We start from the raw sequence: 27,007 nt of genomic DNA, 5'->3' as shown, positions 1-27,007 counted from the left end.
CTTTCTGTCAAATTGTAGCTGAACGTTCAGGTCTTCTTAAGAAAATCCTCCTCTACACCACTTCATCAGGAAGCTGGATTTTATATTTTTAATTAATTTATATCAAGTTGTAGAGATTTGCTTTCAGTTTTGAGTTAAAGAAAATAATTTTAGAAAAAGAAATTCATTAGAAATGGAATAAAGAAATTAAAATGTGTGAAACACTGAGGAGCAGCATCTTACATCTCGTATACAAGGTCTGTGAGAAAAGTATCCGACCTTTTTTTTTCAAAAACCATATGGATTTGAATCACGTGATTGCATCAGCCAAGCTTGAACCTTCGTGCGCATGCTTGAGTTTTTTCACGCCTGTCGGTTGCGTCATTCGCCTGTGAGCAGGCTTTGTGTGAGCACTGGTCCACCCTCTCGTTTTTTTATTGCAAATAAATGTATGAACGATTTGGAGCTTTGCTGCATCAATTTTTTTCCAGAAACTGTGAGAGACCTCCAGGTGGACACCGTTTGGAAAATTAATATGGCTTTCAGCGACGATTTTATGGGGATTATACAGATTAAGGAGTGTTACTGCCGCTTTAAGGACGGCCCACAACTGCTGAGAGCGCGGCGCTCTCCCAGCCCACATCGACAGGTTGACACCCCGCTGGAACAACCAGATCATTTCCAACGTGAAGGCTTTGTTGATCCGGGACCTCGTCTGACTTTCACAAAAAGGCAGATGATGTGGACATCAGCACTTTTTCGGTACATTCCACCGTTACAGGAGGTTTTTTCATGGAAAGAAAAGCGGAGGGACGCGCCACGGAGCCATTCATTGCGTGGGACAAAACCACCTCAGTGTTGGTCTCACAGGACGGCTTTCAGGTGGATTCCGGTTGGTTTTCAGTCGTGTGATTATCCGATTGTGATTGTGCATGAGCTGGACCTGCCCCAACATGTCCTGGAAGGCTTCATCACAGCGTTGCTTTGCGCCATGCAGCTCCACCTCGAAGCGCAGAATTCCTCCGCACATCTGTCTCAATGTGCCGAAAAAATGCTGATGTCCACTCTTTTCACAATTCCTGTGCTAGTCAGACGACATACTGGATCAAGACAGCATCCAGTTTAGAAATTAATTGGCACATTCCACTGTTAGAGTTTTTGTCATGGAAAGAGGAGTGGCTCCACCGCACGTCACGGTGGAGCTGCATGGCGCAAAGCAACGCCGTGATGAAGCCTTCCAGGACATGTTGGGGCAGGTCCAGCTCATGCACAATCACATCACACGGCTGAAAAGCAACCGACAGCCGTCTGAAATCCACCTTTAAACCGTCCTGTGAGACCAACACAGAGGTGGTTTTGTCCCGCATAATAAACGGTTCCGTGGCGCGTCCCTCCTCTCCTCCTCCCCCCGTGCACTGCCACAACTCATTTGATACCTTTTTGGGCCATCATATGTCAAGGGCTTTACGGAGACAGCCGTTGATAAATCAAAATTATTTTTTATAGCGCCAATTCACAAAAAAAGTCCCGTACCCTGCAAACACAGGGCCTGAGCCGGTACGTAGGGCTTAACCAGGTCCGCCAAGTAGCAAGGTGCCAGTCTGTGAACAATTTTATAGCGCAGTAACAGAACCTTAAAATCTGGCTTTACAGATACAGGTAGACAGTGAAGGGATGCCAAAATGGGCGTAATATGATCAAACCTTCTGCTTCGTGTCAAAAGTCTGGCAGCAGCATTGTGAACCAGTTGAAGACCCCTAGTGCTGGACTATGGCAAACCAGAAAATTAAACATTGCAATAATCCAATAAATGCATGTATCAAAGTCTCAGCATCAGCCATAATCAATTTTTTCTGTCTTCTCTTGGTTGTTCTAGATGACAATATCAGGTTTTATTGCACCTCCTTCGATATGTCTTCCTGCTGGGATCTTTTTGTCGTAAAAGATAGTCACTTTTCCATTGGATGAAACTGGTGCTGGTTCATGCTCCCAAATGTGTCCCTCTACTTCCACCTCCAGTTCCTTGCAAACTTTCCAATGTAGATATTTACAGATCTTGTGTCGGCTTGTGCAATGTCCGTCTGCCATGAGGATCCTTTTCCCCTGTATCACTTCACTTTATGTCCCCATGGGGCAATTAATTTTGCAGCTTGAGAATACATTAAAAGCACATGACACACAGAACACGTATCAGTACCATGGTGCAGCATCACAAACAATTACACAGTCCAAACATTAAAATATACCGTCCATTAAAATACTTCCACAGTTTTAACTCCTTCCTTGGTCTGTGTTCAGAACAGTAATGGCTGCAGGAACAAAAGAGAACTTAAATCTGTTGCCCTTCAAAGAGGGAAACCTGAGCCGTGAACCAGAAGGTAAATATTGAAAGTCACTAAAAAAGAGGATGAGCAGAGTTCAACAGTATACTCAATGCTTTCCTCTTTACTTGTCTGGAGTATAGGTCAGACAACTTACTCAGTGGTACTCCCAGTACCTTTCCACAGGCCTTTACTACTTTAACCAGAGAATTTTTAGCCTAAAGACTGAGATTCCCATACCAGCACAACATAGAAAAGGTTAAAACAGACTCGATACAAGATTTGTAAAAAAAAAAAAAAAAAAAAAAAAAAGAATCATAATAGTCTTATCCACTTGAAAATAAGCCAATTTACAAAGACAGAACAGATATTGTTGACCCTTTTTACACAACATGTCAGTATTAACATTAAAATTTAGCTTGTGGTCAATTATAGTCCCCAGAAGTTTCCACAGACTCCACCTGCTGGTAGTGATGGGATGAACAACACTGGTGCGTCAACACTGTGCCGAGCACACACGAGTGAAACCTCGTATTGGTGCGTGTATCGCTTTAAGAAAGAATCACGTGACCGATACAGGAACTGTGTCGTTCGACTGCGCCGTGCCAAACTCTGTTTATAAGGAAACAAACCGTATCGACATCATGGAGCAACATGTTGCGGATTTGTTGGATGGAGTTTTGCTGTTGGATTTTTGCTGCCCTCACCTTGTGCCACTGACTTCACGGATCATTCAAAGACGTTTCCCCAGTTTGGAATAATTTTGATCTTTTGACACCAAATAAGATTAGAGATGTTTGTACTTTACAATACTGGAAGAATAACCAGAAAACATATCCACACCTTTATCAACTCGGACTGAAATTTTTATAATACCATCTTCATCTGTACCCTGTGAAAGAGTTTTTTCTAAGGCAGGGGAACTGCTGTGTAAGAGGAGAAATCGCCTTGGAGCAAAGACACTTCAGAAACCTTTGTTCCTCAATAAAAATGCATAAATGAATCTACTTTTAGTCTTTTATTTTGTATGCTTTAACACTTAAATTTCCATACATAACTTACAAATTTTAACCCTGAATACAGGCAAATTTGCTATTTTTATCATTTATAGGTATATAAATGATCAAATTTATATACCTGTAAATTTATATATTTAAATATATTTTACAAACCAACTCAGTTTAGCATTTACACAAACAAGGTTTTAAGCAAATTTTAAACTCTTCTCATGAACAGCTTAACTCGACACACAAATTGAGCACATGAAATTATCGTCAATACAGTTTGTATAGCGCATCAATACACTCCTTGAGGCATCATCATCCCATCACTACCTGCTGGCCCTTAATGAAGGTAGCCTGAGCTGGTGTGAGCTGTCGTCAGAAGTCCACAGACATATCTTTTGTTTTAGCCACGTTTAGTTGTAAATATGACTCATCACACCACTTTACAAAATCTTCCACCACCGGGCCATGGTTATTCTTGTGATTTTGTGACTAACAATGACAGTATCATCTGCAAATTTCAAAATGAAACGATTTTCGTGATGGCTTTGACAGTCAGTGTACAATATGTACAGAAGTGGCGAAAGGACACAGCCCTGAGGAGATCCTGTTGAGGACAAAAGGGTGTCTGACATGCACCCATTTACTCTGACTCTCTGTGATGGGTCTGTTAAAAAAAATATAAAATCCAACCAACAATGTTAAAATCTACAGAAAAATTATTCACAAGTTTGTCCATTAAGATGTGAGGTTGGATAGTATTAAAAGCAGATGAAAAGTCAAGAACTAAAAATATTATATGATGAATTCTAAAGTGTTTGTTCAGAGTGCCCCGTTCTCTAAATCGTTTGCCACACTCAGAACAGTCAAATGGTTTCTCTGTTTTTTTAATTCTCTTAGATTTTTTTTTTACAGGGTGCAATGGGCCCCAAATCTGCAGTCTACAGTTGCATCCTAATCATTACTGGCATTGTATCTGAGGGCTCTCTTCAAGATGGTAACCGCTCCCTTAACTTTCTCTCTGGTATGAGTTCTAATGTGTGCATTAAGACTGTTTTTATAACTAAATTTTTTACCACACACAGAACAGCTAAATGGTTTTGCACCTGTATGAATTCTAAAGTGTTGGTTCAGTGCGCCCCGTTCTCTAAATCGTTTGCCACACTCAGTACAGTCAAATGGTTTCTCTCCGGTATGAATTCTCATGTGTGTATTAAGAATGCATTTACGACCAAATTTTTCACCACACTCAGAACAGCTAAATGGTTTTTCACCTGTATGAATTCTAAAGTGTTTGTTCAGACCTGTTTTAGTCACAAATCTTTTACCACACTCAGAACACTCAAATGGTTTCTCTCCGGTATGAATTCTAATGTGTGCATTAAGCCTGCTTTTATGACCAAATCTTTTACCACACTCAGAACAGCTAAATGGTTTTTCACCTGTATGAATTCTAAAGTGGCTGTTCAGAGTGCCCCTTTCTCTAAATCTTTTGCCACACTCAGAACAGGAAAACAGTTTATCTCCCGTATGAACTGTCATGTGCGTGTTCCGACTGCCCTTTCGTGCAAAGCTTTTACCACACTTAGAGCAGTCAAATGGTTTCTGCCCTGTATGAATTCTCAAGTGTTTACTCAGACTGTTCTTAAGGGCAAATCTTTTACCACATTCAGAACAACTAAATGGTTTCTCTCCTGTGTGAATTCTCATATGTGAGTTCAGATTGCTCTTTTGTCTAAACCTTTCACCACACTCACTGCAGCCAAACGGTTTCTCTCCGGTATGAATTCTCATGTGTGTGTTTAAATTGTACTTTTGAACAAATGTTTTACCACATTCAGGGCAGCTAATATGTTTTTTGGCAATACTACATGGGCCAGAGGTGTTAAATGGTTGTGGTCCTCTACTACTATCCTCTCCATCAACTTCTAGTTCAACTCTGCTGTGGTTAGTTGAACTGCTCACTTGAAGTTCTGCCTCTGTGAACTCAGTTTGGTGTTCATGGAACGCTGACACCAGCGATTTTTCTTCATCTGCCCTCTTCACATGGACAACAGTGAAGGGGAACTTGTTGACATCAGCCTCCTCCAGCTGATGAAGGTGCTCTCCCCTCCGATTTATCCAGAGTTCCTGCTGTTCCTGTTTAATGTTTGAAGGCTCTGACTCCAGGTTAAAACTCTGATTCCACTTTGGCTGTTCACCAACGAAAATGTCTTCTTTACACGTGGACAGCTGTTGCATGTCTGCAATTAAATAATGAAAGTGATAAAATTTAGAACATTCATTAAAATATCAATAAAGCAGCAAAACTGAGTGTGAGTTGACTGCAGCATGTTAATGATGGAGTTGATACTGAGGAAATGTACATCAGGGCACATATCCATGAAGCAGGCTCAGGCTAAAAATAGCTCCAAGTGACATTCTCAGAAAAATCTTAGAATTCTTATACATTTCTTAGAATTTTCCCTTGGTAAGATGAAAGTTGGCTACAAAGCATCTTAGGCCTTAAAAGAGCTCCTAAGGGGCCAAACTGGTAAGAGTAGGGAGGAGGACTTTAAGAAGCCCAAGAGTGTCTTAAACAGAGAAGACGGCAGAAAACACAGAAGAAGCAGAGATTCTCCATATGTAGGATGACAGTGAGTCAGTAACACTCTGCCGGCTTGATCTACATAATTATTTTGTGTTAATTTACTGTCTTAATGTATTTAGAAATTGTTTAGGTTGTTATATTCATGAATATATGAATGGGATTTACATACAGAAAATCTAAACAAAAGCCATCATTAACACCCAAACAGAAAAAAACAAGGTTACAATGGGCTAAGGAAAATCAATCGTGGACTGTGGATGACTGGATGAAAGTCATATTCAGTGATGAATCTCGAATCTGCATTGGGCAAGGTGATGATGCTGGAACTTTTGTTTGGTGCCGTTCCAATGAGATTTATAAAGATGACTGCCTGAAGAGAACATGTAAATTTCCACAGTCATTGATGATATGGGGCTGCATGTCAGGTAAAGGCACTGGGGAGATGGCTGTCATTACATCATCAATAAATGCACAAGTTTACGTTGATATTTTGGACACTTTTCTTATCCCATCAATTGAAAGGATGTTTGGAGATGATGAAATCATTTTCCAAGCTAATAATGCACCTGCAACTGTGAAAACATTCCTTGCAAAAAGACACATAGGGTCAATGTCATGGCCTGAAAATAGTCTGGATCTTAATCCAATTGAAAATCTTTGGTGGAAGTTGAAGAAAATGGTCCATGACAAGGCTGCAACCTGCAAAGCTGATCTGGCAACAGCAATCAGAGAAAGTTGGAGCCAGATTGATGAAGAGTACTGTTTGTCACTCATTAAGTCCATGCCTCAGAGACTGCAAGCTGTTATAAAAGCCAGAGGTGGTGCAACAAAATACTAGCGATGTGTTGGAGCGTTCTTGTTTTTCATGATTCCATAATTTTTCCTCAGAATTGAGTGATTCCATATTTTTTTCCCTCTGCTTGGTCTAAAAAATTAACCGTTACTGACTGCCATAATTTTTTTTTTCCTGATTTCTTATAGTGTTTCTTAAAGCCAGAAAGTTGCCATTTGAAATGACTTTAGTTTTGTGTCATGTCTGTGATCTGCTTTTTTTCTACAAAATTAAACAACTGAATGAGCATCCTCCGAGGCCGGTGATTCCATAATTTTTGCCAGGGTTTGTATATTAGAGACCCAAGATGGACTCTACTGTATTTTCAATTAAGGACTCTGTTTTTGTTGCTCATATGTTTGTAAACAAACTTTTGTACAATCTGTAAAAGCCTTGTAATGGTTAGAATGGCCTAAGCAGTGGGTCACCCCTTTGGGTCTGGTCTGCTTGAGGTTTCTTCCTCATTATCACCAGAGTTTTTTTTTCTTACCAATGTCATCCGTGTGCTTGCTCAGGGGGTTGATAAGGTTAGACCTTACTCATATGAAGTGCCTTGAGGCAGCTTTGTTGTGATTTGGCACTACATAAATAAAATAAATTGAAATGAATTGAATTGAGAGGAACAATGTATGTTCCGTCCTGAAGTGAGAGCTGTGTTCGGGTGCTCTGCAGTAAGTCGGACTCGTTTCCGGTGGACGTTGGCCTCCTCCAGGGGTGCGACATGTCACCAATCTTGTTTGTGACATTCATGGACAGGTTATCGAGGTGTAGTCGGGGAGAGGAGGGTCTTCAGCTTGGTGGGGTCAGGGTCTCATCACTGCTTTTGCAGGTGATGTGGTCCTGTTTGCTTCATCAGCCTGTGACCTCCAGGGTCACAAGCTTCGCACAGGAGCCACACAGTGTCCACCGCAGAATCCAACAATCCCGCTTTACGACAACTGTCATAACAGCCAGGCTTTGAGTGGCATTTATTCTCCTCCAAATTCCGCGGATCCGAGGAAATTGATATGTATCTGTAACACACAGATCAGTGTCCGCGGACTTATAAAACTTGCATGATGTTGTAAAAAAAAGAACGCTTTGTGATAAGCTTTTAAAAAACTCTAACGATCACGATTAAAAAGAGTACAACACTAACACCCCCCCCCATCCCGCCCATGATGAAATCCGCAGAATCCCGTGGATCCGTGGAGTTTTCACAGCCCTGACTTGGTGATCACAACCTGGTTTTTTGGTTAAAATTGACACCAGATTGACAGATTTCACATTTTGTGATGAAATCCAAAAACCAGCCTCTCCCAGTCGGTGGAACAAGACTGACCCCTTTTGGGCGAATTTGGGAAGGACATGTGAGTGATGTAAAGCTGAAATCCACATTTTTTTAAAAGTTGTACTAGTGTAATTGTGACCAAAAATGAAAGAAAAGGAAACAAACGTGATCATTTAACCTCACACCTGGAACTGATATCGGGTATTTTGTGCTCTGATCATAGATTGTAGAAAGTTGATCAAGTGTGTGTTTTTTCCATATATGACTGTGTTGTGTGATATTTCTAAGGAAATTGTGTATTAGAGTTTTGTAATACAGGACTTGCTTGGTTTTAAGTGGGAATTTAAGAAAGCAGACATTGATTCATTATAAATCTTGACAGAGAAACGCAGAGAAAAACCACAGTATCCAGAATTCTTGGGGGTGGAGCTTTTAACCCTTTAAAAGCATGCACCCCCGAGGAACTCCTTCTGCTCTTACACTCCGCTCTTACGCATCGACTATTCCTCTTTCTCTTGGGTCTCGAGACGCTGCCTCAGCCGTCCAAAATTTCATGACCCTTTGTCTCGCAACCACATGTTGTCGAAACTTATTTCTTGTTTGTGCACACAAACCAAAAAATTACTTTTTCAGCTTTCTTGTACAAATAACTTTTCTCCACTTTTGTCAAGTCGCATTTAACTTCCTTTGACGATTTTTCAAAGTAAAACCTTTTTCTTCTTGAACTCTAAATTCATCTCATGAACATTTTTCTTACAAAGTCAACTAGTTGTATCGAGTTTTTGTCATTTGATCCGGCTTCCAAAGATGACGACGAAAGACAAATTTTTGTTTTGGTGAATAGAAAATAAAGACACTCAAGCCTTTATTCTGATGATCCAAAACAGCAAGTGCTGCAGAGATAAAAACATCCAGGTCAGCTGAGCTGCTGAAGTGATTGAATCTCCGCCACAAGTCACAGCGATCACAACTGAAAGCGGCCTTGGTAACCCACGAAACCGGGCACGGTGACCGGCAGAGTCTCTCTGCAAAGGTACCAGAAACAGCTGTGCAGACCGATGGTTCATCAACTGAAAACGAGACGGCTCCCAGCATCTGACCTCATGGAGACCATCTACACACGCATCCAAGTAAGACCTGCTATGCTGTCAGAGATAAGCAGAGTGGCTTTAATTACTTCTATTCCCTGTCACTAACCATATCCCACATTAATAAAATAAATCCCCAGCTGATTAGGACGGAATTCATTCTTAAACTCTCGCAACTGAACCAAATTATTAAACATCATAATTGCTCATTGAACTTTATCATCATCAAATTGCTTACTGTGATATGTCCTGTTATTTAACTGACTGAATTAAATAAATGTTTTAAATGTATGAAGTGGTCTGTGGTTTCTATGGATTACAGAGGAATCAGACCCGACCTGTAGAACTTAAGACTGGATGTCTAAAGAATGATTTAATATTTTCTACTGACTGACCCTAAAATCACCGATATTATAACAAGGTTATAATATCATTCAGTCATAGGTGGTGCCCCCATTATTCGAGGTAAAATTATGCACAAGTGATAATTTCAAAATATCCTAAAACACATATTTCCACTACACGCCTATGGGAATGAGGGTTGGGTCATGACTGAAACAACTAGATCGCAGATACAAGTGCTGATCCAATTCAGAAATCTGAAAAAGATTAATGTGGATACCTTGGCCCTGGACCTTCAACTTCTCTCCTCTGGCCATACTGACTTCCTTTCTGTTGCAGACTCAGTGAATTTTTACAACCAGTCCCTTAGCAGTCTACTGGACCTCCATGCCCCCTTAACATCCAAGACAGTCTCTTTCTCACGCTCAGCACCCTGGTACACCTGTGAGCTGCAAAAGATGAAGACGGCTGGGCGTGTCCTTGAGCGGCGGGTCAAAGCCTCTGGGCTGACTGCTCACAAACAGGCGTACAAAGAGCACAGGAAGGTATATGCAGAAGCACTGAGTGAGGCACGGTCCTGGTTTTATTCCACTGTCATTAACAACAGCCCTGAAAATTCAAAACAACTTTTCTCAACAATAAATCACCTTCTCAAACCACCATCAGTCTCCCACTCTGTCACTGAAGAGAGGTGCAACATGCATATCACTTTTTGCAGACAAAAAGTTGCCAACATCCACTCACATCTTTCCACCACTGCTCCCCCCCCCAAACACACTACCCCCAACTGCTGACCTACTGTCTGAGAATGTCCAGCCTTTCTGCTCCTTCTTTAACATCACACAAGGAGAGGTGGAGGATGTCAGAAAAATGAAACCATCCACCTGTGCTCTGGACACTTTCCCTTCAGCCCTGCCAACATCTCTGCCATCTCTCCTTTCATCACCACACTCATAAATCACGCCTTCCTGACTGGCCATATCCCACCTTCATTAAAAACAGCTGTCAGACCACGACTGAAAAAACCCACCTTGGATCCAGAAATTCTCTCCAATTACAGGTCCATTTAAAATATGCCATTTTTATCAAACGTTCTGGAGAAACTGGTCGCTACACAACTTCACAGCCACCTCAAGCACAATAATCTTTTTGAGAAGTTTCAGTCCAGCTTTGGCCCTGGCCATAGCACAGAAACAGCCTTGGTCAGGCGAATGACCTTTTGATGGCATAAGATTCTGGTTCCCCATCACTTCTCATCCTTCTTGACCCAACAGCTGATTTTGATAAAACTGACCACAGAATCCTCCTCCATCGCCTGCAACAGATCACTGGACTTTCAGAAAATGTTTTAAATTGATTCACTTTTTATATGACCGGCAGAACCGAGTATGTCACATTGGGCAAAGCTAGATCACACACAGGGACCCTGTGATGTTACTTCCTTTTGCTGGAAAAATAAAACTGTTGCTTTGGGACTTGATTCTGACTTTTTTTTTTTAAACAACTGAGCACAGCTAAAACACTTAGATTCTCCTCTGATGATCAGGGACTTATGTCCCAAGTCTCCATAACGTTATTCCAGATGGGGCAGGTGTTTAGTCCATGGAAGCCACAGTCAACCAGGACAGTCACAGCAGCTGACAGACCCAAAAGCGCATTCGAAATGATCAAGGTAAGATGACTTATCTGACAATTATGAGTTGGGTTTGTACAAGATGACCGTCATTCGACCCAGGTAATTATGGAGAAACCTTTGATTTATGAGTCACTGTCTGAACCTAACATTTGAAACATTTTAGTGACACAAAGCAGAGGTCTGGAGTAACAAAGTGTCAGTATATGTTACTCTTTTGTGTCCTTGCATGTTTTTGGTGAGCTGCTGAAAAGACTGAGTTGATTTATGAGAAAGCACTGATAAGAGCTGGGCAGAAAAGCTTTCTTAAGCAGCACATGTGTCAGCTGATAAGAACAGAGCTATACTTTGACCAGGTGCAGTTTGTTTGTAAAAAATGCCGTGGCCACTGCTGCTCTCCCTAACTCAGATTATAAACTGACCTCCGGCAAACTGGTAAGAAATGTATCTCAAACTATTTTTGCAAACGTGTGTGATGCAAGTGTATTGATTCATTCAGTGTGCATCAATTCAATTGATGGGCGAAATCATGATGCATCGCTTGCATCGATTTTTTCCGAGGCACATTGAATGCACTATCACTGCTTCACGTTGTGTTTTGAACACGGGCCAGAGAGCACATTTCCAAGCTACAAGCTCCAGATGCTGTCACTGGGGAGACCGGGCTTTCTCCGAGGCCACACCAAGACTGTGGAACAACTGTATAATCCCAGAAAATTGGCAGGAAAAACCGCTGGAGGAGCAGCAAAGAGAATAAAAGACACACAAATCATCTCAGAGGTGCAAGAGGGAGAAACACACGCACACACACGCTGAGAAAACAAAGGGCCATTCAGAACAATTTCGACAGCTGAATACCTGTAGGGTGCCTTGATTGGTGTGTGGCGTCAACGCCGACCTTGGCGCCATTTTGGGTCCAACTGCGCGGAACTACTGAATGGACCTTTTATGTTTTCAACATTCTTTTAAATCATTTAACAACATGCAGCAACACACCCAGGTACAGGTGCTATCAAAATAAATAAAAAAAGTTATATCAAATTTACAATTTATGATGATTTATTTAATTAATTTAAAGCCTGATTTATGCAGCTGCTGCTCTTTAACTCTGTGTCATGCAATGACGTGCGTGACAGTTTTAAAGTTCTCAGTCTCTGAATTATGCTTTATTATGGACTAATTTGACCCTCAACAAGCTTTTCTGTCTACAATCATCACCTCCAAATCAAGGGTAAGTTGTACAATTTACTCTTTTACTGACTTTGTGCTATAAATGTGATGCGGGTTTTTCTGATCCATTTATCAGCGTGCGCGCTATATATTATGATGGCAGATTTGGCTCCAATTTCGCGAATCAGTGGAATGCAAGGAGAATTTGAATCCAGAGAGAACTGCCTACTGTGTATAATCACAGGAAAAATGTTTCATGTGGCGTGTCAAAACTTCTTCCACCTGAGCTACACTTCTAGTTTCAAGTGCCTGACTCCACCTCCCAAGTCACACGTGGTGATGAATGGACATAAAACAAAAGACTTGGGGCCCATGATAACAAAACTCAGCTTTGCACTTGTCAATATGGCAGCCTGCTCTGAACATTTCAGCACCTCCCCTGATGGACAATATCTGAAAATATGACTGAATCATATCATGAGGGAATACAGTCCAGTGATCCAGATCAAGATAAAAATGGGCTTGAGTTGCCATAAAAAAGCCAATATTCACTGAAAGTTTAAATAGTGGGTCAACCCCAATTCCAATGAAGTTGGGACGTTGTGTAAAATGTATGTAAAAACAGAATACAATGATTTGCAAATTGAATACACCACAAAGAAAAGATATTTCATGTTCAAACTGATAGCAAATATTTGCTCATTTTGAAATGGATGCCTGCAACACATTTCAAAAAAGCTGGGACAGTGGTATGTTTACCACTGTGTTACATCACCTTTCCTTCTAAAAACACTCAAGCGTTTTGGAACTGAGGACACTAATTGTTGAAGCTTTGTAGGTGGAATTCTTTCCCATTCTTGCTTGATGTACGACTTCAGTTGTTCAATAGTCCGGGGTCTCCATTGTCGTATTTTGCGCTTCATAATGCGCCACACATTTTCAATGGACGACAGGTCTGGACTGCAGGCAGGCCAGTCTAGTACCCGCACTCTTTTACTACGAAGCCACACTGTTGTAACACGTGCAGAATGTGGCTTGGCATTGTCTTGCTGAAATAAGCAGGGACGTCCCTAACAAAGACGTTGCTTGGATGGCAACATGTGTTGCTCCAAAACCTGGATGTACCTTTCAGCACTGATGGTGCCATCACGAATGTGTAAGTTGCCCATGACGTGGGCATTAACACACCCCCATACCATTACAGATGCTGGCTTTTGAACTTTGCGCTAGTAATATTGTGGATGTTTTTTCTTTTTCCCCTTTTGTCCGGAGGACATGGCGTCCATGATTTCCACAAACAATTTGAAATGTGGACTCATCAGACCACAGCACACTTTTCCACTTTGTGTCTGTCCATTTCAAATGAGCGCAGGCCCAGAGAAGGCGACGGCGTTTCTGGATGTTGTTGATGTATGGCTTTTACTTTGCATGGTAGAGTTTTAACTTGCACTTGTAGATGTAGCAACGAACTGTGTTAACTGACAATGGTTTTCTGAAGTGTTCCTGAGCCCACGCGGTAAGCTCCTTTACACAATGATGTCAGTTTATAATGCAGTGCCGCCTGAGGGATCAAAGGTCACGGGCATTCAATGTTGGTTTTCAGCCTTGCCACTTACATGTAGAAAGTTCAAGATTCTCTGAATCTTCTGATTATATTATGGACTGTAGATGATGGAATCTCTAAAGTCCTTGCAATTGAACATTGAGAAAAATTGTTCTTAAAGTGGTGATCCTCACCCCATCTTTGCTTGTGAACGGCTGAGCCTTTTGGGGATGCTCCTTTTATACCCAGTCATGACACTCACAATTAGTGTCCTCAGTTCCCAAATGCTTATTGAGTGTTGTTAGAAGGAAAGGTGACGTAACACAGTGGTAAACATACCACTGTCCCAGCTTTTTTGAAATGTGTTACAGGCATCCATTTCAAAATGAGCAAATATCTTGTCTTTGTGGTGCATTCAATTGAATATAGGTTGAAGTGGATTTGCAAATCATTGTATTCTGTTTTTATTTACATTTCACACAACGTCCCAACTTCACTGGAATTGGGGTTGTGTAAAACCCACAATTGAGGGCTTGGTAGCAGCAGGTGTGAAGACTGACAAAAAGTCCTTGTAATACACCATTTTTTCTATTCAAAAAAGCTAAATTCAGATGATTATAAAAAAGCAATCAATTCTATAGTGCATGATGAGACAGCCAAGCCACTTTTCTTCCTGAGGAGTTAGCCACGGTGGACTCGTGTTGGATTCACCATGGATGCTTAGGAGAAAAAAAAAAAAAAAGACAGCAATGTGATTCATCTACGAGGTCTGTCCAAAAAGTATCGTACCTTTTTATTTTTTGCAAAAAACCATATGGATTTGAATCACGTGTGATTGCATCAGCCAAGCTTGAACCTTTGTGCGCATGCGTGAGTTTTTTCACGCCTGTCGGTTGTGTCATTCGCCTGTGGGCAGGCTTTGTGTGAGCAGTGGTCCACCCCTCCGGTTGGATTTCTTTTGTCTGAGAACTTGTTGAGAGACTGCCGCTTTGCTCCATGAAATTTTTTTCAGAAACTGCTAGAGACAGGCAGTTGGAAACCATTCGATAGATTCAGTTGGATATCGGTGAAGATTCTGTTGGCATCACGTGAATTATGGACTGTAAAACCTTTTTAAAGACGGCCCACAGCAGCGGAGGGCGCATGGCGCGCCGAGCGGATATCGACAGGCTGGAACAACCAGATCATTTCTAAACTGAAAGCTGTGTTGATCTGGGACATCATGTGACTACCACAGAAATGGCAAGAGAGCTGGACATAGCACTTTTGCGGCACATTCCACTGTTACAGGAGATTTTGTAATGAAAGACGTGCGGAGGATTTCGCGCGTCGGCACGAAGCAGCTCAGGACACGCAGCAAAAAAAAAAAAAAAAACCACCTCCGTGTTGGAAACTATTCAGAAGATTCAGACGGCTTTCGATGGCTTTCAGTCGAGTGAGTATCCGAGAAATTGTCTAACAGCTGGACATGCCCCAACATGTCCTGCGAGACTTCCAAGACAGAGGTGTTTTTTTGCTGCGCGTCCTGAACTGCTTCGTGCAGACGCGCGAAATCCTCCGCATGTCTTTCATTACAAAATCTCCAGTAACAGTGGAATGTGCCGCAAAAGTGCTATGCCCAGCAATTCTTACCGTGTTTCCTGAGAGGGCACAGTTCACTTTTCCCGTTTCTTTTATCTTTCAGGTGTGTTGATGAAGCCAGCGACGATTCCACGGATTCTTGTCCTTATCAGACTTTTTCAAACAATCTTTCTTGCCATCTTCTCCCTGTCCGACGTCGGTCCGTGACAGAGACATACTGCACGTCTTCTTTTTAAAAACTTTAGCACTCTAAAGTTTTGCGATGTCCACATGCTACCTTTAGCTAAAGTTTCATGCAGGAAACATACAGCGTCGCCGCAGCAACCAACCAGTCTCACTTTACGACAACTGTCGCAACAGCCAGGCCTTTTTTTCACCGAGTGTCCGCGGACTGCCGTGGTCTTATAAAACTTGCACGATGTCATAAAAAAAAGAAAAACACTTTGTGATAGACATTTTAAAAACTCAGTGACAATCATGATTACAGAGTAAAACACTAACACCTCCCCCCATGATAAAATCCGCGGAATTTCGCAGATCCACGGATTTTTCACAGCCCTGCATTTCTTTTAGACGGCAAGAATTTACAAAAAGACAGAAAACCATCCAAAGACGGCGAATAAGCATCCCTGATTCACTGTGATTGAATGTATTAGTAGGAAAGCATTATGTTTATAGTTATTGCACATTAAATAATGAGTGTGCTGATGGTCCGGCGGTCATACACAACACATATAAGCCAGGTTTGCTCATACAAGTACCTAGGAATCAATTCGGATAATACTTTTAGCCGGAAGGTCCATGTTGATAGCCTGTGTTCTCAAATTCAGCAGAGACTATATTTTTTACGCAGACTCAGAGTTTTTGGTGTGGACCAAAGGATCATGTTTATATTCTACCAGGCTGTCTTAGAGAGTTTGATAAGGTTTGGAATATCAGTGTGGTATGGTAACCTCACTATGCAATTAAATATCAAACTCAGTCATCTGATCCACACTGCTATGAAGGTGATGGGACAGAAGGAGTACCAGGACCTGCAAACTTTATATGATCAGGCTGTTCTCAGGCACACACAGAGGACACTGACTGACTAGTCACATATTCTTTATAAAGAATATGAACTTTTGCCTTCTGGTAGGTGATACAGAGTAAAGCCGGGTTCACACGGCAGGATAATTAGGCCGATATCTAACCCATTCTTCCCCTTTCGACAATCGTAAGGACGCCCCGACAATCGTGATGACGTCAAAGATAATCCTACCAGATACTCCTCCCGTGTGTGGTGTGTTCAGAGCGCTCTGATCTGATCGGAAGGGCGTCAGGAGCACTCCGATTGGAAACCTGGGATTTTCAACCTGTTGGATTTTTTAGGCTCGATATCGCAGCGTGTGTTGTGTCCTCCGACCAAAACAAGCACACAGCCTGCTGAATGTGATGTGCAGCCAATCAGAAAACGAGGTGACAGACGTACGGAGCGGAAAATAAAATCAAAACAGCTGTTCTGACTTACCAGAAAGTCCGGTGGTCGCGCTGTCTCCACTCCTTTAAAGAACGCCTTTTCTTTTTGTACCATTTTTCCCCCCGTTTTAAATAGTCCACAAAGTAAATCCGTTTGTTTACTATGAAGTCACGATTAATCTCGAGAGATTTTGCAAGATTTCCTGTCTGACCTGTAAATGTTCGTGTGTGAAATCTGTTCGTGTGGTGTTGTTGTTATTACCGTTTGGCTGAACACCACACACTGTACGACCAAACCGGTTAGATCCATGATTTTTTTATCTTCACGTCTGTGGTCTCTCGGGTTTTGGAAACCTAAAGATAATTTTAAAATCCTGTCGTGTGAACCAGGCTTTACTCAATATAAATTGAACTGTTTTAAAAATTCATTTATGCTTATAGTTATCAAACTTCTAATTGATATTGCGTAAAGCGGCTGGAACTGTGTGATGGCTCCATGTAACTTATGGTCATGGGATGTGTGCAATATGGGGGGGGGGGGGGGGGGGGGGGGGGGGCGGATTGCTTGTTATACTGTTAGTTTGTTTTGTGTTATATTTATGATGTGTGTTTTTATTGTGCATTGTACGCAGCACGGGTCCAAGATTAATTTCCCTTTGGAACAAAAAGTATACTCGTATAGTGTCGTATCATGCCATCCAAGAACCCATGGGGTTTGGACCACTTTGGATGGTGGGTCTTTGCGGGTTAGTACATAGGGTGGCACAGTGCGCAGTTTTGTTGTCATACTGCCAGCCTCGTTGTCATACTGCCAGCCTCATATTCGATCAGTGTTGAATATCGAACCTGGTGTCAAAATTTGGAAAAAAGTAATTTAAAAAAAAAAAAATTTAGAATTTTTCATTGTTTAAATTTTCCAATAGCATCAAAGTCATATGATGTAGTGACACTAAATTTACTGCACACAACAGTGGGGTCCTGCTGGTTATACTACAGAAAATTTTGGAGAATTTTTTTATTGTTTAAATTTTCAATAGCATCAAAGTCATAAGGTGTAGTGACATAAAATTTATTGCACACAACAGTGGGGTCCTGCTGGTTATACTACAGAACTCAGTATGGAAAAAGTCATTTTAAAATTTATATATCCATAACATGCTGTTTACACTACAGCCCTTGGCTTGGGGATTTTGGATTTCACTAAGGAAGTTATTTCTGTCATCAGCTTTTCGTAGCAGTTCTCACTTTGAACAACAGGGGTCTCTTTGTCAAAAGTATTTGATTTCTGTAGTATAATCAGCAGGACACCACTGCTGTGTGCAGTAAATTTGGTGACACCAAACTATGATTGATAATAAGTCCCTTCGGCTGCTCCCTTGTTTGCACTCGGGGTCGCCACAGCAAATCCAAGGTGGATCTGCATGTTGAATTGGCACAGGTTTTACGCCTGATGCCCTTCCTGACGCAACTCCACATTACATGGAGAAATGTGGCAGTGGTGGGATTTGAACCCAGAGCCTTCTGAAATGAAACCAAGCGCATTAACCACTTGGCCACCACCCCTAGTCACTATGATTGATGCTATTGAAAATTAAAAAAAAAAAAAAAAAATTCTCCAAAGTTTTTTGAATTTACTTTTTTCAAACTGAGTGCTGTAGTATAATCTGCAGGACACCACTGTTGTGTGCAGTGACTTTGATTACATCTTACCTTATAACACTGATGCTACTGAAAATATAAAAAATTCTCCAAAGTTTTTCATACTGACATTTTCAGGAAAAGTGGGTACTTTGATAAATAATGACTCAACACTTTCTCTCCACTGTGTTGTCTTGATATCTGTAAATAAAGTGATGTTAAGGACAAAGATGTCTATTACAAATAATTCTAGACCACGCTTAATCATTTTTGATGTATAAAAACTGGAAAATATGCCAGATTGTAAAGTTTAACACCTACACAAAAAAAAAAAAAAAAAAAAAAACTGTCCCAAATTCACACAAAACCATGAACACAGCGCAGCATCATCGCATGAAGGTTTATCGGTCACGTCATTTTGTGCCCCGCAGCCATTCTGGATTACGACGAAGTGGCCGCTGTGATACGTACATGAATTTGGCGAACAATTGCAGAAGCTTTTGTGCTGTCGTCGGGTGTTCAAACAGAGATGATAAAAATGAGGCACGTCGCTCATTTTACAGGCTGCCAGCAGTTACTGTGTATCAAGCAGCAGAGTGTTACAAGCTTTTAAGCGACACAGAGGCCTGGCTCAGCAGATGTGAACAAAGCTTTAACATGTCCAGAACCAAGCAGACCACCCAGAAGAGCGCGCCGGCTACCGGCAGTGTGAAGAAGCTTCACCGTTACAGGCCCGGCACCATGGTGCTGAGAGAGATCCGCTGCTACCAGAAATCCACAGAGCTGCTCATCTGCAAGCTGCCGACCAGGTCAGCCTCTTTAGCCTCCTGCAGAGCATCACAACGGAGCTCTGAAAGCGGAGGTCGGCCTTGAAGTCCTGAGCAATTTCTCTCACAAGGTGCTGGAAGGGCTGCTTGCGGATGAGCAACTCGTTGGATTTGTGGAAGCGGCAGATCTCTCTCAGCACCACGGTGCCGAGCCTGTAACAGTGAGGCTTCTTCACACCGCCGGTAGCCGGAGCGCTCTTCCGGGACGGCCTTGGTTCCCAGCTGCTTCCTTTGAGCTTTTCCTCCGGTGGATTTACAGGTGGTCTAATTGGTTCTGGCCATATTAAGCTTAGGCTGTGAAACTGCCGGCCACTCTTTTACATCGTCATTAAATTCACTATTCGCGTATCCACTGAACCAACTGTTACACGTCAATAAAAGCTTCATCTCGATGGTTTAAACCCTCATAATAAACTTTCATTCTCTTTTCTTTCATGCGCCAGCCGTGTAGTAATCTGCGATGGAGACAGTAACTAATCGGTCACGTGTTTCCAGTTTTTATACATCAAAAATGACCAAGAGTGGTCTTGAATTACTTGTAATAGACATCTTTGTCCTTAGCATCACTTTATTTACAGGTATCAAGACAACACAGGGGAGAGAAAGAGTTGAGTCATTACCTATCAAAGTACCCACGTTTCTTGAAAGCAACATTATGTGAAGACTGTTTGCTCTGCTGTCACTCACAATTCCACGCCCCTCTCAACTGAAGCCACGCCCTCCCACACCAGAACAGGGCCAAAAGTTTGAAACTGAAAAAATAAGATCTGAAGGTGAAAAAGAAATATGAAACCAAAAAGATAAGATTTGATTCTGAAAAATTTAATCCTGCAACTGATAAAAATGACATTATATGTTAAAATATATTTCAGAGTAAAAAATGAAAAAAATTTGATAAAAAATTAGAGCTGAATCAAAAGTATATTTAAAAATATATATACTACGCTTATTTTTATTTTATAATACTTTTTAAATTATTAGAATATTCAAGAACAAACATTGAATTTTCAATTTCAAAATTTATTTTTTCAATCATTTTTTTTTTTTTTTCAGATTACAAAACTTTTGGCCTGGATTTAGCTCCATAAGACGATGGCTCATATGGATAAAATAAGTTTGTAGCTCGTTGTCTACCTTCCTGAGGTTACAAAGTAGTGTTGTTTACTACCACTAAGCGAAATTAGCAGCTTTGTAAACTAACAGGAAATGGCGTGTTCTTCAGCGCTTTACGCTGACGATATTCACGGTTAAGGTGTCTTACTGCCATCTGCCGGTCTGGAGTGTATCTTCTGTCGGTGTATACAACCCCTGGCAAAAATTATGGAATCACCGGCCTCGGAGGATGTTCATTCAGTTGTTTAATTTTGTAGAAAAAAAGCAGATCACAGACATGCCACAAAACTAAAGTCATTTCAAATGGCAACTTTCTGGCTTTAAGAAACACTATAAGAAATCAGGAAAAAAATTGTGGCAGTCAGTAACGGTTACTTTTTTAGACCAAGCAGAGGGGAAAAAATATGGAATCACTCAATTCTGAGGAATAAATTATAGAATCACCCTGTAAATTTTCATCCCCAAAACTAACACCTGCATCAAATCAGATCTGCTCATCTGCATCTAAAAAGGAGTGATCACACCTTGGAGAGGTGTTGCACCAAGTGGACTGACATGAATCATGGCTCCAACACGAGAGATGTCAATTGAAACAAAGGAGAGGATTATCAAACTCTTAAAAGAGAGTAAATCATCACGCAGTGTTGCAAAAGATGCACTCGGCCGAGACGGACGCACTTTTCTCTTCTCCCTCCCTCCTTATCTTTCCTGCTTCTGTGGCATGTTGTCTGTGAGGCTGCAGCTTTGCATGTTAGGGTTAGGGTTAGATCAGATTTTAAGGTTCTGCTACTAACCTATAAAATTATTCATGGACTGGCACCTCCCTACCTAGCTGAACTAATTAAACCTTACGTACCGGCCCGGGCTTTACGTTCTCAGGGTGCAGGTGTACTTTGTGTCCCTAAGGTGAGTAAGAAGTCTGCGGGTCACAGAGCTTTCTCTTATCGTGCCCTTGTTCTGTGGAATTATCTCCCTGCGTCAATAAAACAGTCAGATTCTGTGGAGACTTTCAAGTCCAGACTTAAGATGCACTTATTTTCCCTTTCATATGGCTAGCATACTGCTGCAGTTTTGTTTTACGCTTTTTACTCTTTTAATTCATGTTATTAGTAATTGAAGTGGGCCGCTGCCTCAACTTCACCTAAATTCTGGGTCTTTTAGTGAAGCTTAGGGCTAGTGGCCGGCGATCACCTTAGTATTTCTTCTGTTTTTCTTGTTGATTAATGCTGGCAAATTATACAGTATTTTTTTTGTCTTTCTGATGCCTGATTTTTTTTTCTGTTTAAGGTGTAGCTCCATGCAGAAATGGGAGTTGTTTGTGTTGGTGATCCTCCTGTCCTGTGCACCAACAGCAATTCTTGTATTCGTCCGTGAATTGTTCTGTGAATTATTTCTGTAATTTATGTTTGTAGCATGGCCCAGGCAGAGGGTCACCCCTTTGAGTCTGGTCTGCTTGAGGTTTCTTCCTCAGAGGGAGTTTTTCCCTACCACTGTTGCTCTGGGGGTTGGTAAGGTTAGACCTTACCTGTGTGAAGTGCCTTGAGGCAACTCTGTTGTGATCTGGCGCTATATAAAGGAAATAAATTGAAATTGAATTTTAGTCCTATTATTTACACACATGTAAAAAGGCTTGGGGTTCTTTTTGACCCGTTTAAAGAGATTTTTTTCAAACTCTCTTTTTGCTGCCCTGGTTTTTTTGTTGGCAGCATTTCTTGCCTTAACATACTCTTGGTATCTCACGTAAGGTTTTGTTTCCTGATATCTTTTAAAAGAAAAATATTTCTTTCTGATGGCCCTTTTGACCAGAACATTTAACCAGGGTGGATTTATCTTGCCACCACTAGTTATTTTTACAAAAGGTACGCATTCCTTAACAGCAATATTAATATGTTCGTGAAAATACTCCCATGCAACATTCACATCATTTGTATTGAGTACACAAGACCAATCAACATTTTTCAATAAATTGCAGTTTTTCATAGTCGGCTCGATTATAATCATACCTAAATAACTCACACGAGTACACGAATGATTGACCTTAATATGAAAGTCCCAGGTTAATACATTGTGATCAGCATTACCAATAGGATATCCAACATTAGCACGCTCTACTGCAACCGGCGAGGAAGAAATGACTAAACAATTTGGTTACAAACTAGTGTTTTTCTACAACGTTTCTCTTCAGATCTATTGAGCCGTGAACTTCGAATCTGTGAATATCTTTCTAACTTTACCGAAGTGGAATTTCGCAGATCCGCGGAGTTTTCACAGCACTGCTGCTTCAGAGAAAAGCAGCGTGATTAAACATAAACTAATAGGAACATTATCTGATTCGAAAAATATTTAATGGTTACAATGAACATGTGGTGGTGTTAGTTTAACATATTGCACAAACCTGCTCTGTATAAACGAACTTCGGGCTTGAAAACAGCTTCCAGCACTTTAAGCCGTTTGCTTCCTTCTTTTAAACGACCGATTTCTTCGTCGTACTCGGCGATCATTCTTTCAAACAATTCAAATAATTCTTCATCAGCAGCAGTTAGTCGCTGTTTCAGCAACTTTCTCAGCAGTTGGACTTGAGCCATGTTTAAATACAAAACACTTGACGCTGTAATTAAATTAAAAATGACTAAAATTAACCCCCTTACTACCACTAAGCTAAATTAGCTTCAGTAGCTTTGTAAGCTAACAGGAAATAACGTGTCCTTCCGCGCTTTACGCTGACAATATTCAGCGTTAAGTTGTCTTACTGCCATCTGCCGGTCTGGAGTGTATCTTCTGTCGAGTTTATTGGCGGTTTGCAAACTGAGGCCTGGAGTGTTGATAGGACGCTAATTCTTTCGAAAGGCATGTGGGTAATTCTCAGTTACCAGGGATAACTGAAAATTGATTTTTAAGCAAAATTTCTGATCGCTGTGAAATATTTGATCAGACCTAATGCACATGCTCGGACCAGGTGGCGAGCGACAGTTCATTGTCTGCAAAATACCTCACTTGTTTGCATGAACAAATAAAACTAAACAGTTTCCACAGAACATATAGTTTATTTACAAGACAGAAAATATTAAATGAATAAGAAATAAATAAGATGAACATGGAAAATAATCCAATTAATGCATTTGCCCCTGGCTTGACCTCCTGCTCCACCATGTCCTTGAGGTGATGCTTATTGCCTTTGTGTGACACCGATTTTGCTTCTGCCAAGTAAGAAAAAAAAAAAAAGATCTCTCTCATCCTTGGCGTTGCCTGAAAATTGTGCAGTGCCTGTTTTCATTTAATTTCTTTCTCTTTTTCATTTCCCATACACAAATGCCACAAAAACGCTTTCAATCATGCGCATTGATGTCTGCTATATTGTGAGATGTGATCAATAAATTGTCAGACTTGGTACAATTTGCAGCACTGCTTTCAGAGGTTTAAAAGAAAAAAGTGGCCCCGTGCCAATTTTTCAGGGAGCCCTGGATGAAAAATATGTTTATTTTATAGAGCCTTAATGGATTAGTGTTGGACAAGTTCCAACAGGAACAAACATATAATAATATTAGGGCCTACAGATGTTTTTGAAGCTTTACTTAAGAGAAAATGTCAGCAGACTTAAAATGAGCAGAAATTTGGTGGAGATTTTTTGGTTTGCTGCTGGTTTTGAAAGTTAGATGAAAAACTAACCTCCTAACAAAAAGTTAGATTTGCTAGTTAGCTGTTAACTGATTGTTAACCCTTGCGGGGATGCTGGGAAGTTAACATTAGATTTAATTTTGGAGCAGTTTAGTCAAAGTTCAAAGTCAAGAAATCAGCGCTGTCACTTACAAAGTCAAGATCCAGTCAGAGAGCAGCACTTTTGTGGTGTTAAATACAGAGCTGAAGTTCACAGAAGAGAAGCAAAAATGCTTTTGAAATACTTATTTATTTATTTTTACAGCAGATCTGTTCATATAAACAAATAACCAGTCATACTGCTATACAACCTTCAGCTTTGGACTCCAAAATTCGGGGCAGTTATTGGGTGGAAAACACCCCCTGCAGGTAACTGGAAACTACAGTCACACAGACTATATGAAGGAAAACATACATTTGCCTGTTTTATTGATTTTCAGAAGGCTTTTGACTGGGTTAACAGACACCTGTTGCAGTTTAAATTATTAACATATGGCATTTCAGGTTGATTTTATAATGAAGTCAAATCTCTGTATAAAGCCTCAGTTGCATATGTTCAGGTGAATAATTTGAGGACTGGCTGGTTCTCTACTCCATTTGGAGTAAAACAAGGTGATGTGTTATCTCCTATGCTATTTGCTTTGTACATAAAAAATGACCTAGTAGATGAAATAAAAAAAAGCCAACCTTGGTATCTATATTTATAACTTAAATCTAAGTATCTTGTTGTATGCTGATGATATTGTCTTGCTGGCAGAATCTGAAGTGAAGTTACAAAAAATGTTGAATATTTTGAATGCATGGTGTAAAAAATGGAGACTGTCTCTGAATCAGGATAAAACACAGGTAATTCACTTCAGAAAGAAATCTGAACAGAGACGCTCATAATTTTATGTATGGAGAGATATCTTTAGCATTTACAAGTTCATATAAATTAATTGGACTGGTTTTTAATGAATTTATGTGTTTTAGTGAGGGAACTAAATACCTATCAGAATCTGCTGTGGGAGCTCTAGGATCAATACAGAGCAGAATGAAGATCTTACCGGATATAGGTTTCTCTGTGTTTACAAAGCTTTATGATGCAATGGTTGGTTCTATTTTGTTTTATGCTGCTGGTGTGTGGGGCTTTGAGGAAGTCAAACATATTAGTAGTCTTCAAAACAGAGCGGTTAGATGCTTTTTAGGTGTTCATAAGTTCACTGCTAAACTGACTGTAGAGGGTGACATGGGGTGGGAGCCTTGCATTGTAAAGCAGAGACTAGAGATGCTTCATTTATGAAACCGCTTCATTCATCTAAGTCATCTAAATTTTTTGGTCAGTCTATCCAAAAGATAGACTGACCAAAAAATTTTCTTATGGGATTGTTCAAATAATTATCCGTGGGCCAAATAAATAACTAACTTATTCACAATTTCAAATTTAAATTACATTTACATGAATAAATTGCAGTGTAATTTAAATTTCTTAAAACATTTTGGTGGCCAAGTGGTTAATGTACTTGGTTTCAGTGCAGAAGGTTCCGGGTTCAAATCCCACCCCTGCCACATTTCTCCATGTAATGTGGAGTTCAGTCAGGAAGGGCATCCAGCATAAAACCTGTGCCAATTCAACATGCAGATCCACCTTGGATTTGCTGTGGCGACCCCGAGTGCAAACAAGGGAGCAGCCGAAGGGACTTACTATAAAATGCAATGGAAAAATGATATTTGTAAGAAAACAAAACTAAGGAATTATATAGAATTTAAGGAGGAATACCAGACTGAGCCTTATGTGAAGTTAAATTTGTCTCAGAAACAGCGGTCCCTTTGTGCCCAGATTAGTCTTCTTCTCGCAGTGGAAGTGGGCAGGTATAAGGGTCTTTCTGAACAAGAAAGAGTGTGTATTTTTTGTGACCTTGATGTTGTGGAAGATGAGTATCATTTTGTTCTTTACTGTCCATTGTATTCTAATTTAAGACTGTTCATTGCATGCAAAAAAATAATGTACATGTGTTTAGGTTTTCTGAGGAGAAAATTTTGAGTTAGATTTTTGAAAAAGAAATATTTGCTTTTGCTGTTTTGTTTGTTAAAGCCTGGGAAAGGAGGCAACAGGTGTTGTACCCTGTTGTATCTTGAAATTGTGTAATTTGTGACATGTATGTCGTTATCTTGTTTTGTATATGGAGTGTCTTATAAAAAAATCAATCAATCAATCAATCACACACCCGTCTGCTGATGACCAAAAACCTGAGATTAACAAACAAACACACAAACAGTGCGACAATTTCAGTGTATTTTTAGTAAGAGAATCTCACACCACCTACTATAAAAATGAACTGCAACATACACTCAACAAAAATATAAACGCAACACTTTTGGTTTTGCTCCCATTTTGTATGAGATGAACTCAAAGATCTAAAACCTTTTCCGCATACACAGTATCACCATTTCCCTCAACTACTGTTCACAAACCAGTCTAAATCTGTGATAGTGAGCACTTCTCCTTTGCTGAGATAATCCATCCCACCTCACAGGTGTGCCATATCAAGATGCTGATTAGACACCATGATTAGTGCACAGGTGTGCCTTAGACTGCCCACAATAAAAGGCCACTCTAAAAGGTGCAGTTTTGTTTTATGGGGGGGGGATACCAGTCAGTATCTGGTGTGACCACCATTTGCCTCATGCAGTGCAACACATCTCCTTCGCATAGAGTTGATCAGGTTGTCAATTGTGGCCTGTGGAATGTTGGTCCACTCCTCCTCAATGGCTGTGCAAAGTTGCTGGATATTGGCAGGAACTGGTACACGCTGTCGTATACGCCGGTCCAGAGCATCCCAAATATCCTCAGTGGGTGACATGTCCGGTGAGTATGCCGGCCATGCAAGAACTGGGACATTTTCAGCTTCCAAGAATTGTGTACAGATCCTTCCAACATGGGGCCGTGCATTATCCTGCTGCAACATGAGGTGATGTTCTTGG

At 40.7% G+C, this 27,007-nt stretch overlaps 1 protein-coding gene across 1 annotated transcript; it reads right to left on the bottom strand.

Annotated features, from left to right (window-relative positions):
- Nucleotides 1-4,180: 4,180 nt before the first annotated feature.
- LOC117500894 (gastrula zinc finger protein XlCGF57.1-like) lies at nucleotides 4,181-23,051 on the bottom strand. Its single transcript, XM_034159683.1, has 2 exons — nucleotides 22,785-23,051; nucleotides 4,181-5,547 (listed from the first exon to the last, which is right to left on the bottom strand). The coding sequence occupies exons 1-2, from the start codon at nucleotides 22,972-22,974 to the stop codon at nucleotides 4,259-4,261; spliced, it is 1,479 nt and encodes a 492-aa protein (XP_034015574.1). The 5' UTR covers nucleotides 22,975-23,051; the 3' UTR covers nucleotides 4,181-4,258.
- Nucleotides 23,052-27,007: the final 3,956 nt, after the last annotated feature.

The sequence above is a fragment of the Thalassophryne amazonica genome, chromosome 2, assembly GCF_902500255.1.
Source record: "Thalassophryne amazonica chromosome 2, fThaAma1.1, whole genome shotgun sequence".
NCBI classification, from domain to species: Eukaryota; Metazoa; Chordata; class Actinopteri; order Batrachoidiformes; family Batrachoididae; genus Thalassophryne; species Thalassophryne amazonica.
This window is presented reverse-complemented; position numbering and strand designations above follow the sequence as displayed.